This window comes from Lates calcarifer, linkage group LG1, assembly GCF_001640805.2.
Source record: "Lates calcarifer isolate ASB-BC8 linkage group LG1, TLL_Latcal_v3, whole genome shotgun sequence".
NCBI lineage: Eukaryota > Metazoa > Chordata > Actinopteri > Centropomidae > Lates > Lates calcarifer.
This window is the reverse complement of record NC_066833.1, coordinates 11,719,032-11,734,356: the sequence shown is the minus strand read 5'-3', so window position 1 is coordinate 11,734,356 and position 15,325 is coordinate 11,719,032. Positions and strand designations below refer to the sequence as shown.

Sequence of the window (15,325 nt, the reverse complement as noted above, 5' to 3'; positions counted from 1 at the left end):
AGAATATATGGGATTTATAAATAATATATAAATGTATGTATAATAATTTTCGTCATTGACATACGTTAAAAAAAGTGAAAATCCCAAATGTTGACACACCGAGTCGTCACATCCTGTCGTCTGTAGTTTTTTACATCCGGAAGGTGGGGCTTTTGTTACTGGAGCGGTTTGCATTAGGAGAGCCAATGCCTCGATATGCTCTATTAATGCAGTTGTCAAGATAGCATCAACCGAGGGCAGTAAAACGAATCTTCCTTTGGTAAGGTTTCAGAAACGTCTTAATGGAGTGGGATAAGTGGGTGTTTATTAACAAGGCATTTAGGGAGTAAAAGATAAAAAGAAACCACACCTGTTTTAAGGAAGAACAAGCGACTAGTGGACCAGAGGGTGACCGCTTATGATACAATTGGTGCCGTTAAATTTCCATTTCGTCTTGGTTTTAACTGACTAGTTCAAATGTATTTTCGTGTTAGTATTTTAGTTTAGTTAGCTGTTAATTGTGCCTGTGTTAAAAGATTACAACCTAAGACGTCATGTTGATGGTAAGTTATCGTTACGTTAGGTTAGCCGCCAGTCACTGTTAGCCTCACTGATGTGGAGTTTTGTATTGTTTGTGGCTGCAACGTCAGTTTAATGAAGATATGAACGAATATGTTTGAATGTGTCGTTATTCATTTAACTAACGTCGTGGTGCCGTGGTACGTTGTTTAGCGGTAACGGTAGTCACAGTCAAAGTCCGTGTTTATGAGGTTTTGTGGTGATGGTCAGCTGCCGTTACTCACTGTCGTTAGCTTGCAACGCCAGTGTAAAGTCAAAAATTGAGTTAGCCTACGGTGTGTGTTTAACAGGTGTAACTTTACCGTTATCGCAGGGTTTAGTTAAGATGATGTTACGCTTGATTAGTTGTTCAAAGGAACTGTTGTAGTGTGTATTTGAGGAGGATTACTCCGACTGGTTTGTGCTGAAAAGTTTTCTTTCTGAGATGACACACCCAAGCTGGCTCAAGGTTTCTTCAGCTAGGGTTTGTGTAATCCTTGCTGTCAGCAAAACGGCCAGTTTCTGTAATAACAATAATTACAGTGTGCAGGAAGTGTATAGGTAATAGTGTTTTTCCCTCCATACCATTAAGACATGTATCACTTAATTTTGCCCAATGTGTCAAAATACAGAGAGGTCAAAGTAGTGCAGAAATATAAACGTGGGGGTGATTTTGTCAACTGTCCGTGAAGAATGTTTATATATACAGCATACTGTAATGAAAGATAAACATCTCTTTGTGTTGAGCAGTGACTTTTGTGTTTACTGATGCTCCATTTTTTAGATGGGGGTAACGTTTTCAATTCTTATCAGCTCTTTTTTTAAGAGGCAGATTGAGGGGGTTGAGGATAATGGTGGCAAAACAAATGTTCCATCTCATTATAATATAAGCTCTTTTAATTCTTTTTATTTTTGTGTGTGAGAGTGAAAAAGGCATAGATTAAACAACTCAAAAAAAATGTAAACATACAGTTTCATGATTTTTTTTCTCTGTAGTCTTCACTGAATAAATATAGGAATTTGTTGTTCAGTGATGCAGTAGGGATGTGACCCGCTCTAGATTTGTCATTTATTTGATAAGTGCAGTGAGAGAGTAATTGATTACTTAGTCAGTGCTTGTTGGATTTCACTTGTTGAGAGCTATACATCAACATCCTGTGTTATCCATGAGTAAAGCTTGTTTGTTGTTGACAGACTTTGTAATACAGAGGCATTAGCTGGTAATTCCCTTGACAAGTATCTTGGCCTGTCTGGCCTCCCCTAAAACTGAGAGGGGATTGCTTGATAATAAACAGTAACCTACTCAATTTATTGTGTAGCCGATTCTCTCAGAGGGTGTGGGTAAGTGCTATTATAAATGCTTGTCAATGAAAATCAAATACATAGTGAGGCTGCGGTTTATTAAAATGACACGGTAAAAGTGGTAATATGTGTCAGGATTACTGCTTGATTATTCTCACATTGTCTTGTATGAGATTTGTAAAGATTATTCATTGAAACCACCGATCCTCTAGGGGCCTCTTAAAGACCTGCTGAGTAGGAATAAACATGCTTGAATCAATCATAGTGCGTCTCGTGGTGGAGTCCGAGGTAAATATTTACTCTCCGGTTACACCCTCTATAGCTAATAAGAGCCAAGCTCTGCTACTGCATCTGAGACCCTCAGCGACTTGTTTGATGTGTGACACTATTCATTGGGGCGTATACATGACCGTTCACTTATGTGCCTGCTGATTACACATAGCAAACAACCATTGGCAGGTGCATGCATGAGACCAGTGTTGCTCACAGTAAGTTTACTCTGCAAAACATAATAAATCATGCTCACTCTCAATCAGAGTTAATACACTGTTTAAAAAAAAAGAAACAGTTGAGAAAATTCTGAATTTCAAGGCAACAAACTTCAGCATCATTCTTAATAGGTTTAGGCTTTGAGTTTATCCAACTCAGAATTTTGATTGCTGTTAACTTGTTCCAAGTCAGAGGAATATATTAGTGTATATTATCACAAATATTGACTCAAGAAATTAGTTTTTCCCACATTCACAAACTCAAGAACCCAAGTTCACAGAACTTTTTCTCTTTGTAATGAATCATAAGTGAAGACTCAAAGTTATCAGAGCTCTCTCATGTTTGTTGAAACAAGAGACAACCATGATTAGTTGCCACAATTTAAATTTTTACTTTCATTGCCAATCATTTGTGTTTTTTAAACTAACAACTTGTAATTGTTATATCTGAATAATGATATTATGAAAAATAAGAATATAAGTAGTAGTCTTTACAAGATTACAGTTGTTGTACGACAGTGTACACTGAACTAGCAGATGGTTAAAAACCTTGGAGGATGTTGTCAGTATGAGTGAGATCTCAGAGTAGAAGTTGAACATCACTCTGCAGTGCATAGTGCCAAGACTTTCTCTTAACTTCTTAACCATCTGAGGAAGATTAGTGAACATAGCTGTTGTGAGTGAGGTCTCTCACATTTCAGAGTCTGAAAAAGTCATCTTTTGTATCCCTAGCTGAAGTTTGTTGGATGGTTAAACCTGTGAGTCAGGTTCAAGTCAGACACATCACCATCAACACGTCTGGAATGACATGTAGTCAGCCCCTCGTAAACAACTTGTGACTGAAATGCTGATTTCAGCACAACATTTTCAGGGAAACAAATTCAGGATTTGTTTGGCAGTCTTTTAGGGCTCCAGATTTTTAAAAGCTGATGCGGATGGTTTTGTTTTGGAGCTATTGATGGGTGGTATTCTTTATATATTCTCTAATTATTTATTTTACAGACTGCTGTTTCAGAGTTTTCAGGAAAAAGCCTTCAACAACATTTTGACCATCACAGGAAGTAAAAACTCTCCTGTGAAACCCAGACTAATGCAATAGGTCAGTGCCTTGATCGGCATTGACCAGTGCTGACAGCATGCAAACAACAACACAGCTGGCTTTTGTCTAATTCTGGCAAAGTACAGCTTTCTGCACAGTTGTAGACCTATAGCAGGTCCTGTGAATGAAGCTGTACTGGCCCCGCATTCCTCCTCTTTTCTCTCTCAAGACTGTCTGGTTGTTTATTTGTTCTCTGACCATGTCTTCATCTCAATTCAACTGATTTTCTTGTTGTTCTTTTCACTGTAACTTATCAGATTATGACAAACATTTTCTGCAAGGCTTAATTTCCTTTGTTTTGGAAACAACCTAATTGTCTTATATCACAGGGCTCCAACTGCTTTTTTGATCAGTTTTCCATTTTCTGATGAGGTTCCCGAATGACCAGGGTTCTCAGTAATAGCTCTGGAGTCTGAAAACCTTCTGGTAATGATGTTGGCAGTGGAAGTGGAGGGCAAGGGCGGAAAGTCCAGTGCAAGGCATTTTTTTACAGGACTTGTAAAGTGAGTGATTATGTGCAGGAGATGGTGATATAGATAAGTGCATACCAAACTGCCATCAATTGTCTGCTCTCTGTCAGTAGGGAAGAAGGGAGGTTTATATATTCTGTGTGACTCTCAGTTAATTACTATATGAACCATGCTTGAGGAATTAAAAGATCATTTTGTGCAGGGTGCTGAATACACAGGGAGCTGTCATACTATAGAATATAGGCTCCATTTCACAATGCTTGTACAAAGGACCATTTTTATTTGCTTGTTAAGTGTAAAATTATGAAAAAATGAATCTTCCTATTGTCTATTGCTCTTTAAAAGTTTTACTAAATGTTTTGCTGATTGCAAATGCGTTATTATTGGTAATTCCCCAAGTCCTCTCTAAGATCTGTGAATTAGACAATTACACATTTTTTTTTCCTCACAGGGGAATTCATTACCTAAAGAGTGGAGTGATTTTTCTTCCCCCAAGGCAGCCAACTTGACATACTAGCATAAATGCAGTGGATGTGATTGCTGTGTGTATGGGATCAAGTGCATTCTTTTTCCATCAAAGGAAGAGGAACAAGTTATGCAAATATTCATTTGCAGAACACAATAATAACTCAACTTTTTGGGGGTTTTGTTTTTTGTTTGTTTGTTTGATGTATCAATTCCGCTTAACCCACTGCTGGCATTCAGTACCAAAGGGCCTCTTCATCTCAGTTAGAAATGTTAAAAAAAAAAAAAAAAGTATGCATCACAGCCAAAAGAGCCACAAACAAATGCCAGATATACCATGAGAGCACAAGACCTGTGGTTACTTTGGTCTGTTGTGGCTACTTACCTTTTCTCCTGTATTATTTTATAATGGTAAGATTATTCAATGGGAAGAGAAAATATGGAGCAGGTTGATGCTATAATCATCTTAACTACATCATATCCATATGGTGGTGCACGCAGTGTCGCAGTGACTCTAGATGGATGGACAGTTTAACTGTAGACTAATATCTTTGTGGTAGCTAAGCTAGCAGGGTTAGCCACAGCTAAATACTGCTCCTATAAAGAAGGTCCAGAGCAGTGGCTAGCATAGCAACATGGCTGCTTTCAAACTGAAATGTTCTCAAAAGTTTAATGATGAAACAGAGTTTTGTGCTTGAGGGGTTTTTATCACTTGAATCACTTCATTTCCTTTGAGTAATCATTCCAGCTGTACTGTGATGATGTACCTATTTAAAGCATGTATCAAGTTTATTTCTAATGTGAAATTAAATTAGAGTAGCAGTCCCTTGAAAGTAGGAAATCTGTGTTCAAACCTAGCACAGTTGGAAAATGATGAGCAGTAACCTATGCTGTGTTAGGTTAATCAGCTTGCCTATCTTTTGTCATTTGGCAGTGTCACCAGCATACTAACACAACATTGTCATGTTAATATCCAGAGCCTGACAGACTTGAATTTGCTATATATACCCCGCAGTGTGTGGTACACAATTTGGGTATGTGGAGGATATGTTCAGAGTCGAGAGGTTTGAAATCTCTGTCATCTCTCTCACCTCTCCACTCAGCCTCTATTTTCCTCCACACACCTGCACTCCGAATGCTCTCTGTTCTCTCTCAGACAAGGCTATCATTTCACCACCATGCAGTGAGAGTGTTGTCTCAGCCCATAAATGTATTCTTGTGTGCCCATTTATGTGTAAGTTGGTGTCAGAGACAGCTGGATTTCACAGAACAGTTTACCACCTCTGCTTTCTTATCACATCTACTGTATTTAAGCTGTAGCCTTCAGTATTTAGGAGTGAGATTTACAGGCACTTTAGGCCCCATGAACACATCTGAGCTGTGAGGGATAGTGGGGGAAGTTAGGTCAATTTTTTTTCTGTGGTACTGTCATGGTTTACAAGTCTGCCAATTTTAAACCATGATGGCACTACAGGCCCCCAGCATGGTGTAGGTGGTACTGTTGTGTTTTCTGTCAGGCAAAGGAAAAAAAATATAGCAAGCTAGAGATAAGTAGTGGGCAGCTGGGAGTTACTCAGCAGGAACAAATAGATTTGTCTGTGAATGCATACTGAGATCTGAACTCTTCTTTCCATCCACTGTGAGTCAGTCCAGTGGAATGCTTAGGTAATGGGAAAGGCATGAATGTTTGTATAATATTCAGAGAAAATTGGAAAATATATCTGGTGTGTGTCTCAGGCTAAACCCTTATTATTCCTCACAATATGTCTGTGTAATAATATATGTGCTGTCTATATACAGTACCTCAACATGGCGTGGCGTTTTGCATGAGTCATTGTTCTGACATTAAGAGGGATCAGTGAGCACTGCACTACATTTGCACCTCGATGATTATTTCCACATGAATAAGAAAGGAAAACAGGTTTAGAATAGCAATGTATTTGAAAATGCAGCCCACTTAGAGTTGCTGAAGTAGGAAGGATTGTAGCACAGAGAGGATTTAGCTGCCCGGTTTCATCAAAGGCTCCTCTGTGCACTCCACTGGCCAAGAGTTGTTAGTATGCACCGTGGGTGCTGTTGTATACTGTCTTTTAAGCCAAATCACTTTCTGATCTTCACTGGCTATGACCATGATAACTGCTGTGTCTCCTTGACTAAATATGTTTCTGCTCTGACTCCACTGTCATTTGCTGTTAAATTAAGCGTTGTTGGTTGCTGTGTGATAAACAAACTTTAGGATCTTGAATCCCAGTTGTTGTGTTTTTAGGAAAATCTATTCTTACACACACCTCCTGACTGTGGTGACTAGGATATATTTTTTTTGGCCACAGCAAGATGTAATTATGACCATGTAAATAGGTAGGTGTCCAGAATGCAAGGGTTCAGCTCCCCCTTCACAGGGGATTGAGCAGAAGACCATTTTCAGGTATTAGTGAGAGGGGCTGGTTGAATATGATGACATTTTTGAGAGGAATAGTTTTCTCCCTTCAAACGATATCACATCCTGTAACATCTGTTGAATATTCACAAAACATCACTGCTACACCACTGTGTTTCAACATGAGGCCATCTCAGAGTGTCTTGGTTGACTCAGTTGACCAGTACCGATGATGAGAGAAATGGCTACACTGAGCTAATCTCTTTGTCAGCTTTTTGGAATTTAGAGACTTGTTATTGGGCCAGAAAAGGTTCTGTTTTGTCCATTAGATGGGGAGAGGAAATCCCCTCACCCCAGTGACCTCTGGAATGCAGAGAGGGAACGAGAGTCATCAGTTTCTCTGCAGCCATGGCTCAGATATCTTGAGTTTCCAAATGCACTTAAATTCACTAATTTTGCTTCTGCCAGAGTGGAATCCAGGCATCTCACTACATGATGTTGAATTAGACCATCACTACAATAGCACTTGGTTTGTTTGTACCAGTTAAACTCAAAGCTTCTGCACTTGTGAAAAAGAGTTCAGTTACAGATAATACCTAAGGAAAGAGAGAGTGCTACTCTTCACATGAGCTTATGAAAAAAGGGATATGTCCATTATACATCCACGAGTCAGCATTTTCATTCCTTCAGAATCAGCTGATTAAATTATAAAATAATTTATAATATTATGTCAGCTGTTTTTGATCAGTGCCCAATCAATCAAAGCATACATAGAAAAGAACATAATTGGTGAGAGAATGGCCTGGTAGCATCAACATGGGTTCTTTAGCTCTGTCTATTTGCTGTAATCTTTTATAAGCATCAGTGTGAGTGCTGGCAAACCTTGATGCATCCCTGCCAAAGTGTTAAGATGAGCAGGGAAGGAACACTGGCCTATTCTCCAATGGGAATCTTAATGAATTCCTGAAGCCCAGACAGTGCTGGTGTCATCTATATTTTAAGAGCTTAGCAACCAGAGTGGTCTGTTTGGCTGTACCCCTCCCTCTCCATAACCCAACATCTCCTGAAAAGGACCAGTATGAAACAGAGTGCAGTTCCATATCTGGGACAGGACTAAATATTAATTCTTCTATTGCCAGTGTCCCCTGATTTTAACCTTGCTTGCAACTTGTGTTGAACTGCAGCTGGTGGAAATATGGCAGAACCTCCTCCACCCCCAAATGCCAGAACTTCCTTTGGAAAGTCTGCAGTAAGCACTTTCTTGTGTTAAGGTTTTTTTTTTTTTTTCTTTAATCCAGTTTATTAAATGTGATTGCTTTGTTTGTAGCACTGGAGTCTGTGTGTACATGCACATAGGAAATTGGGTTACAAAAAGTGAATTATTTAAATGATGACCCCTATGCATAAGATTTGAATTGGTCCTTTCAGGGGGTGTGTCATTGTGTGTGTATGTTTGTGTGGATATCCTTCCTATAAGCCCTTTCACTGGGCTGGTTACTGATAACAAAGACAGGAAGAGCACAGGTCAGACTTAACTTCCTGGTCAGAGAGAGTGGAACCATGATTCCACATCCTCAGCAACCATAGCCGTCATGCTATATCTTTGGCATACTGAAGGGGGGGTTTGTTTGATGCAAATCGCATGGTCTGCTTTTGGACAATGCAAGAAAATGTTGCAGTAAATGGCCACATGCACAAGTGCACATCCCAAATAATTTCTATTTTCACACAGGATTTTGCAGTGCTTATGTGGAAATCTTAAGCAGCTATGGAAATCCTACAGGGCTTTTAGCTGTTTTCATGGGCTACTGTGGAATTGTTACATTTTCATTACATTTGTAGTGAAAACACAAAAAATCCCCAGAAAAACACAAATCACCTCTGGCTCCATTGGTTATCAGCTCAAGATGACTTTAGAATGCAAGGTTGGTAATAAGATGAGTGTACAGCTGGGCATTGGCTTACAATGGTTGCTGATTGTTGACCTATCCAGCAGGATTGCCAAGGATGGAGCCTGGATATCAACAGTTAGTCTTAACACCTAAAAATACAGACAGAGGGAAGCAGAATTGTGTCAACAGGCAGACCTGATGGTCTTTGATTTCTATTGCATACTACGAACACAGGATATTGGCTATTTGGTTGATCTCCTCAAGACTGTCTCATTCGGTCAGGATACATCCTACGAGAAAGAAGTACAGGATTTCCCTCTTGTCACATTTTTTGTCATTGACTTACAGCTATCAACGATTACAGTAAAAGGCAAAATGCCAGAGCCCGTCTCTAAAGGATTAAACAATCATTAAAACTGCCATCAGTGGCTGTTTCAATGACCGTTTTAATACAGTGTGCCATTACAGTCAAAGCAGGGATGCTTGGATTGAAGTTTTTGCCAATATCAAATCATTTTTATGGTAATATCAACTGATACAGCCATAAATATTCTTCATTGCTTTGCAATAAGATCATAGTTCTATTTATCACAAATTGAGCTAACAGAAATTGTGATGGTCTGCAGTCAGTGGTGATGTGTGCTACTGACTGCCTATATGCAAGAAACATGCAGTACATTCTGTATAACAGATAATTTACTAAAGCAGGTGGACCCTCAAATACTTGAGTTTTAAAATACTAACTAGTGTGTCACAGAGTTACCTCAGTTGACAGCAGTTTTTTGTAAATATCAAAATAAGGTTATGTGCTTCCTTAAGTCATCACACAAGTTTGAACAGAAAAGTCAGCAAGAAATTCAACTTTACAATTCTGGCTAGTAACTGTCACAATTAAATAGAAATAGCCTATTATGAAGAAGAAACTGTAAAGAAAATTAGACATCATGGTAATCAAATCATAGTGACAACAAGTTCTTAAGCAGTAGGAACAGGCCAATACCTTTGGGTTATATCTGTTTCAGGGAGTTGAAAATTGCAAAACAGGTATGACATTACCATTACTGTAAAAATGGTGATCACTGAGCTCCTTCTCCATCTTGGTGAAGAGGTAGTAGATTGAGGGTGCCAAATCAGATTAGCAGGGTGAGTGTTAGATGAGTTCAAATCCACATTCAGTGGATGACTGCACAAAGACCTATGATGTCCAATTTCTCAGACAGTGCACATGTGACATTCTTGATACAATCATTTCCTGTCCACCCAAGTCAAGACATGACAGGCAGGTATTTACAGCATAGTCAGTTTGCACTCTGTTGGAAGTTGTGTCCGACAGAGATAGAAGATATTGCGAAGTCAGGCAAAAGCAATTGACTCTGAGCTTTCACCCTCTGAGGGCAGGGCCATTATAAAGCAAATGGATGACCAGTGACGTCTATCTTCTGAGTTTAGCACATAATGCCCTGTTTTAATGCATCCCTAAATGCCGTCTTGCAGTGTAGAATGATAGCTTCATTACTACTGATCAGCTGCAATGACCTTTTGATGGCGAACTTTATAAAGTTCTAGGAATCATGAGTAGGCTATTTGGCACTTTAATAGGGGTTAGGATTCAAGACTTGTTGGAACAAAGCCTAGTGCCTTGGCACAGCAAGTTACTGTCACAGAGAAAGCTGTTAAGTAACAACTGCCATCTGTCCCTGCACTTGTCCCCACACTTCCGTTCTGTGTATGTTGTTTATTTACTGTTTCCACTTTTGTCATTCACAGGTTGTGTCAGGGAGTGTTGGGGTGCATAGAAGTGTGTGTGTGCTTGCGTGTGTGTGTATGTGTGTGTGAGAAGGTGTGAGAGAGACACAAAGGAGAATCCAGTGATGGCTACCGGTAAAAGTAAAAACCAGAGCTCTCTGGCACTACACAAGGTGATAATGGTGGGCAGTGGAGGTGTGGGGAAGTCAGCCCTCACCCTGCAGTTCATGTATGATGAGGTGAGTCCGCACACCCTTATTAACAACTTAATAACTTCTATGGGTTCAAGTTGACCATAACAGAAAGAGAAGTAGGGGTTTTCTTAGTCTAGTTAGTCTAATTAGTTCACTTTATTTATTTAGCCAGTGTCCCAATCTAGATATCACTCACCAGTTGAAGTGGTTGAGTTAGTCAGCACTTCTTACAAAAGCTTCAAATATAATGCCTTTTAGTGGTTCACCAAAAGAAAGCTTTTAATGTGAAGCAGTTGCAAAAAATAGAAATTAAAATCATGATTGTAGGAACAACAGCAGCTCTCATCTCACAAAGGTTCCTTAAAAGGTTTTCAACGTAGGGATTGTTGTAAAAAGGACACTTCTCTCTTGTCCATTGCTTGCTTGACCACAGTGATTTGCTGTGACGGCACTCAACACAAGTGAGTTTTTTATCCAGCAGAATATCAGCATCATTTTTCAGTCATCTGTTTGATGTCCATTTGAAGGCTTGAATACACTTCCATGTGGCTGTCTACACCAGCTGCATGCAGTAACTGCTCATGCTTCACTGTTGCTTTATGTGTGTAAATGCAACTTGTAGCATATTTTAAGCTCCAAAAATCTCTAAAGAAATAAATTTTTTCATCCCCAGTTTGTGGAGGACTATGAACCCACCAAGGCAGACAGCTATAGGAAGAAGGTGGTTCTAGATGGGGAGGAGGTCCAAATTGACATTCTGGACACAGCAGGCCAGGAGGACTACGCTGCTATCAGGGACAACTATTTTCGCAGCGGGGAGGGCTTCCTACTGGTCTTCTCCATCACAGAGCACGAGTCTTTCACTGCCACTGCTGAGTTCAGGTACTGATGCCAGCATGGAAAATTTTGCGCCTACTTGAACCTCTTACAGAGAACAGATGAGAAGGATAGCTAGTTTTTGACTGCTGTATTGGTGTTGGCCCTTAATTACTTATCAAACAGTTAGTCTTGACCATCACTGATATGATGGATGTCACTCTGATTGACTGATTACATTCTTCTTGTAGAATGTTTCCATAGTAGGCAGGGGCATAAAGGAGACACTTAAAAGTAGGTATGTCCCTTTAATTTCCTTGATTTATCTGCCAGCACCAGGTCCTTAATTACTTATGCAAATCCAGGTTAGAAGATTGTTTAGGAGCTCTGCATTTAGAAAACAGTACCTGCACCACAGCTTTGCTTTAATGGTTTTTAATAGTGTGTTATGTAATATTTGTAGAGAGCAGTGTCAGTGTGGATCTGTTGTGGCAGGAAGGGTTTGATAGGATTTAGACAGCTTCCCTTCATCCTCAGCATGAACAAAACACTGGAGCTCAAATGCAAATTTTAGTCAACAGCACTATGGAATCATGCACACCTCTAAAATGTTGATGAACTAGAGGCAAAGTGACTGTCACTGTATCTATCCCAAATGAGGTCCACTCTCTAATGCTCACTGTAAGCCTAGGAATTCTTACTACTTAGAATTGGGAATGAGTTCAAGCAATTAAAAATAACTTTTGGCTCTTTTTTTTTTTTTTTTACAGTAAGCCTACCAGAAAACACTGATCAAAGATCACTCACTTAAAAGAAAGTTCCAAAAATACACACACCTGTTCTGTGTCGACAGGGAGCAGATCTTGCGGGTGAAGGCAGAGGAGGACAAGATCCCTCTCCTGCTGGTAGGGAACAAATCGGACCTGGAGGAACGCCGACAGGTATCCGTGGAAGAGGCCCGAGGGAAAGCTGAAGAGTGGGGTGTCCAGTATGTAGAGACATCAGCCAAAACCAGAGCCAACGTCGACAAGGTGCATCTATGCACACTAAATACTCTGTGACATATTAAAGGGTCACCTAGTATACACGAGTCACTTAGCATACATGCTTATAAATTGATGCATATTCAAATTTTATAATTTATTATTTGTATATCAAATTTGAATGTTATGATAATTACAGATTCTAAACATTTAACCAATTTCTCCTTTTTTCTCTCCAGGTATTCTTTGACCTGATGCGTGAAGTACGAGGCAAGAAAATGTCAGAAAACAAAGACAAAAATGGGAAAGGAAAGAACAAGAAGAACAAGAAGAGTTTTAGGGAGAGATGTTGTTTACTTTGAACTCTTCATGGACCTTAACACCCCACAATACAACTGCAGAGGTGGGGAACAAAACAGAGCGTCCTTGCCATTGTCATTCAAAAGAAATTTAATCTTTTTTTAATAGCTGGTTATAGTTTAGTGTCTAGAACAATCTCAAACACTCTTTTGCAATTTTTAATTGATAACATCTGAGTAGCTGTTTCATTGGAAGATAACCACTGTTGTGACTGGACTGATTTGGACTGCAGTGCTTGATGGCTCATAGAGAGCCACTGACCAAACTGCCACTGACACTAATTCTGCTGCTCAAGACAGTCTCCACTGTTTAACTCAGCGATTATACTGCCTTTAACTTTGGTTCAGTGTGTTTTACACCAGAATTGTTGAGTCTTTGTCAAGTAAACAGTGCTCTTAATTTCTTTACCTTCTCTTAATCTTGCAGCCTGCATCTCGTTTGTCTTAGTATAGACCCCTTGAGTCTATGAACATCGACTCTAATGCTGCTGTCTGTAATATTTGTAATCATTAATGATGATAATGTTCTGTCTGTTAAAGATGTTTGCCTCATTCATCTGTCCTGACTCGTATATTCAAATCATGTTTGGAACAACAGTTTAAACTGGAAGTTTCAAATGTTTTCATTCTTGAGGCTGCTTTTACAGATTTATTTTTTCCAGTTCATCCAACGATTTATGATTTTCAAGACGAACCATACAATCAGAGGATTTGTTTCCAAACAGGGTTATTTCATGATTGAGTTATGATTACCACAATCACTCAATCACAAGATGCTTTGCAGGACTGGTGCAGAGTAAAATCTTTTTAAATCTTTGAATCTTTTCTTTGACTCTAAATCAAATATCTCAAATATCTGGCAGATGTTTCATCATGTGATATTTTGAGGCTGTGAAAAGAAAGCCGTAATGTTGCTACTAGCATTATTCTGAGGTTAAATGAATGCTAGTGACTGAGAGGAGAGGACCTGTTTTTCTTCATGGTGCCCTGACATTTTCACGTAGTCTGACTTTTTCCACCCTTCTTATGGTGCAGATTACTTCCTGTTTTACATGACTGTTGAAGATCAGAGTCTTTGCTGGGGCTGTGCTGTGAGACAGGTGTTGATAATTCAGGAGGCTGTCATGCTTCTGGTCCATGATGCCTTTATAATCAGTGGCTGCTTATTAATCTGAACAATTCTGATGTTTTTTTTTTTTTATTCTTGGGTCTTTTGAATAATATGCACTACATTGCCAGTACCTAAGAAGTGGACTTCATGCTAAGTGGTGACACGCTGGAGATTTTGAAACAATTTGTGCCAACAGAAAAATCCAACTATGTTTGCAGATGTACAGTATGTATGTTGGTTATGTGAGTGTAAGTGCATTTACCAGAAAACCCTAATACCTTTCTGTGTCTGTTAGAGTGAAGCTTTGATGAGGGTGCCAACTTCTTATCTGTTGTTTAATCAAGTGCTACAGTGAACAAGATGTTCCTACCACTGCCTGAACCATTCTTTGTAACATGTCCTCCTTTTTTTCTTTTACTTCCTGTTACTGTGAGTATGCTTCTATCTCTCTGCAGTGAGAGTGTTGCCGAATAAATGCTTTTGTTCTTTGTAAATACTGGGCATTATTTTGTCTGTAAAACCCCTCAAAACAAGCACAGAATGTCAGAGGTTCATGTTGAGCAATTGTTTCGGCCATTTTTCTTTTCTAGAACCGACATCGTGGAGGTAGACAGGAAACAAAGGGAAGGAGAAGGGTAAGATATGCAGCAAGGGTCCTCCGGCTGGGAGTTGATCTGTGGATGTTGGTTCTGCACTCCAATTCTGATTTTTATATTTCAACCATAGCAACATATGATTTACATTTTGTCTAACTGAATGGTGAAAATAAATTAAAATTGAATTGGCTTGCACCAAAAGACTTGGTGCTACATATTGCCCTCCATTGGCTGCCAGAGGTAATGGAACTACTTAATGTATGGACACTGTACAGTTACTTTGGCATTAACCACTGAAGTGAAATGTTACGGTTGTCATTTCTTGTCTGCTTTGGGGCATTCTGTGCCCCAGTTTAGTCAAATATCCCACCAGTTACTCACTTTGCATTGATTGTTCCTTTGCCATCTAGAAAACAGTGCCAAAGGACTGTTTTTCTTCAATTTGACAGTGATGTACGACCACCACTTTTATTAACCTTACATGCTTATCTTACTCGGCAGGAATGGAGTAACATCACCCTCAAGATGAACCAGTCGTGGGCTCCCATCGCTGAACCCCTGGGGGTGGCCAGGTCAGTGAAACTAATTTTATAACATGAAAACAGGGTTGGCTACATCACCAGGCAAAGACTGACCATATATCACTTTGAAAATAGTTTTCCTGTGAAGGATAAGTGTCTTCTCTTTGTTATGTAAAAGGAATGAATGCAACTGATTTTTAGTGTCACTACATGTCCTGTGTTGCTAAAAGTGAAAAATAATTTTGTGTTCCACGGCTGGTGGTCCACTGTCCTTGAGATCCAAATAAGACAAGGACTAAAATTTACCAAACAAATGCCTGCAGTATTCCTGCAGGGACTTACTTGTTTCTCTGTTACGCAAAAATGAGT

General features: G+C 39.4%; 1 protein-coding gene across 1 annotated transcript; it reads left to right on the top strand.

Moving 5' to 3' along the window:
• Nucleotides 1-118: 118 nt before the first annotated feature.
• On the top strand, nucleotides 119-14,333 carry ralba (v-ral simian leukemia viral oncogene homolog Ba (ras related)). The gene is made up of 5 exons (XM_018681962.2): nucleotides 119-259; nucleotides 10,398-10,615; nucleotides 11,244-11,452; nucleotides 12,240-12,417; nucleotides 12,609-14,333. The coding sequence occupies exons 2-5, from the start codon at nucleotides 10,502-10,504 to the stop codon at nucleotides 12,729-12,731; spliced, it is 624 nt and encodes a 207-aa protein (XP_018537478.1). The 5' UTR covers nucleotides 119-259; nucleotides 10,398-10,501; the 3' UTR covers nucleotides 12,732-14,333.
• The last annotated feature ends 992 nt before the right edge of the window (nucleotides 14,334-15,325 follow it).

Coding starts and splice junctions, on each gene's coding strand:
- ralba (XM_018681962.2), top strand. CDS start 10,502: ATGGCTACCGGTAAAAGTAAAAACCAGAGCTCTCTGGCACTACACAAG. Junction 10,616..11,243: donor TGCAGTTCATGTATGATGAG/GTGAGTCCGCAC, acceptor TTTCATCCCCAG/TTTGTGGAGGACTATGAACC. Junction 12,418..12,608: donor CCAGAGCCAACGTCGACAAG/GTGCATCTATGC, acceptor TTTTCTCTCCAG/GTATTCTTTGACCTGATGCG.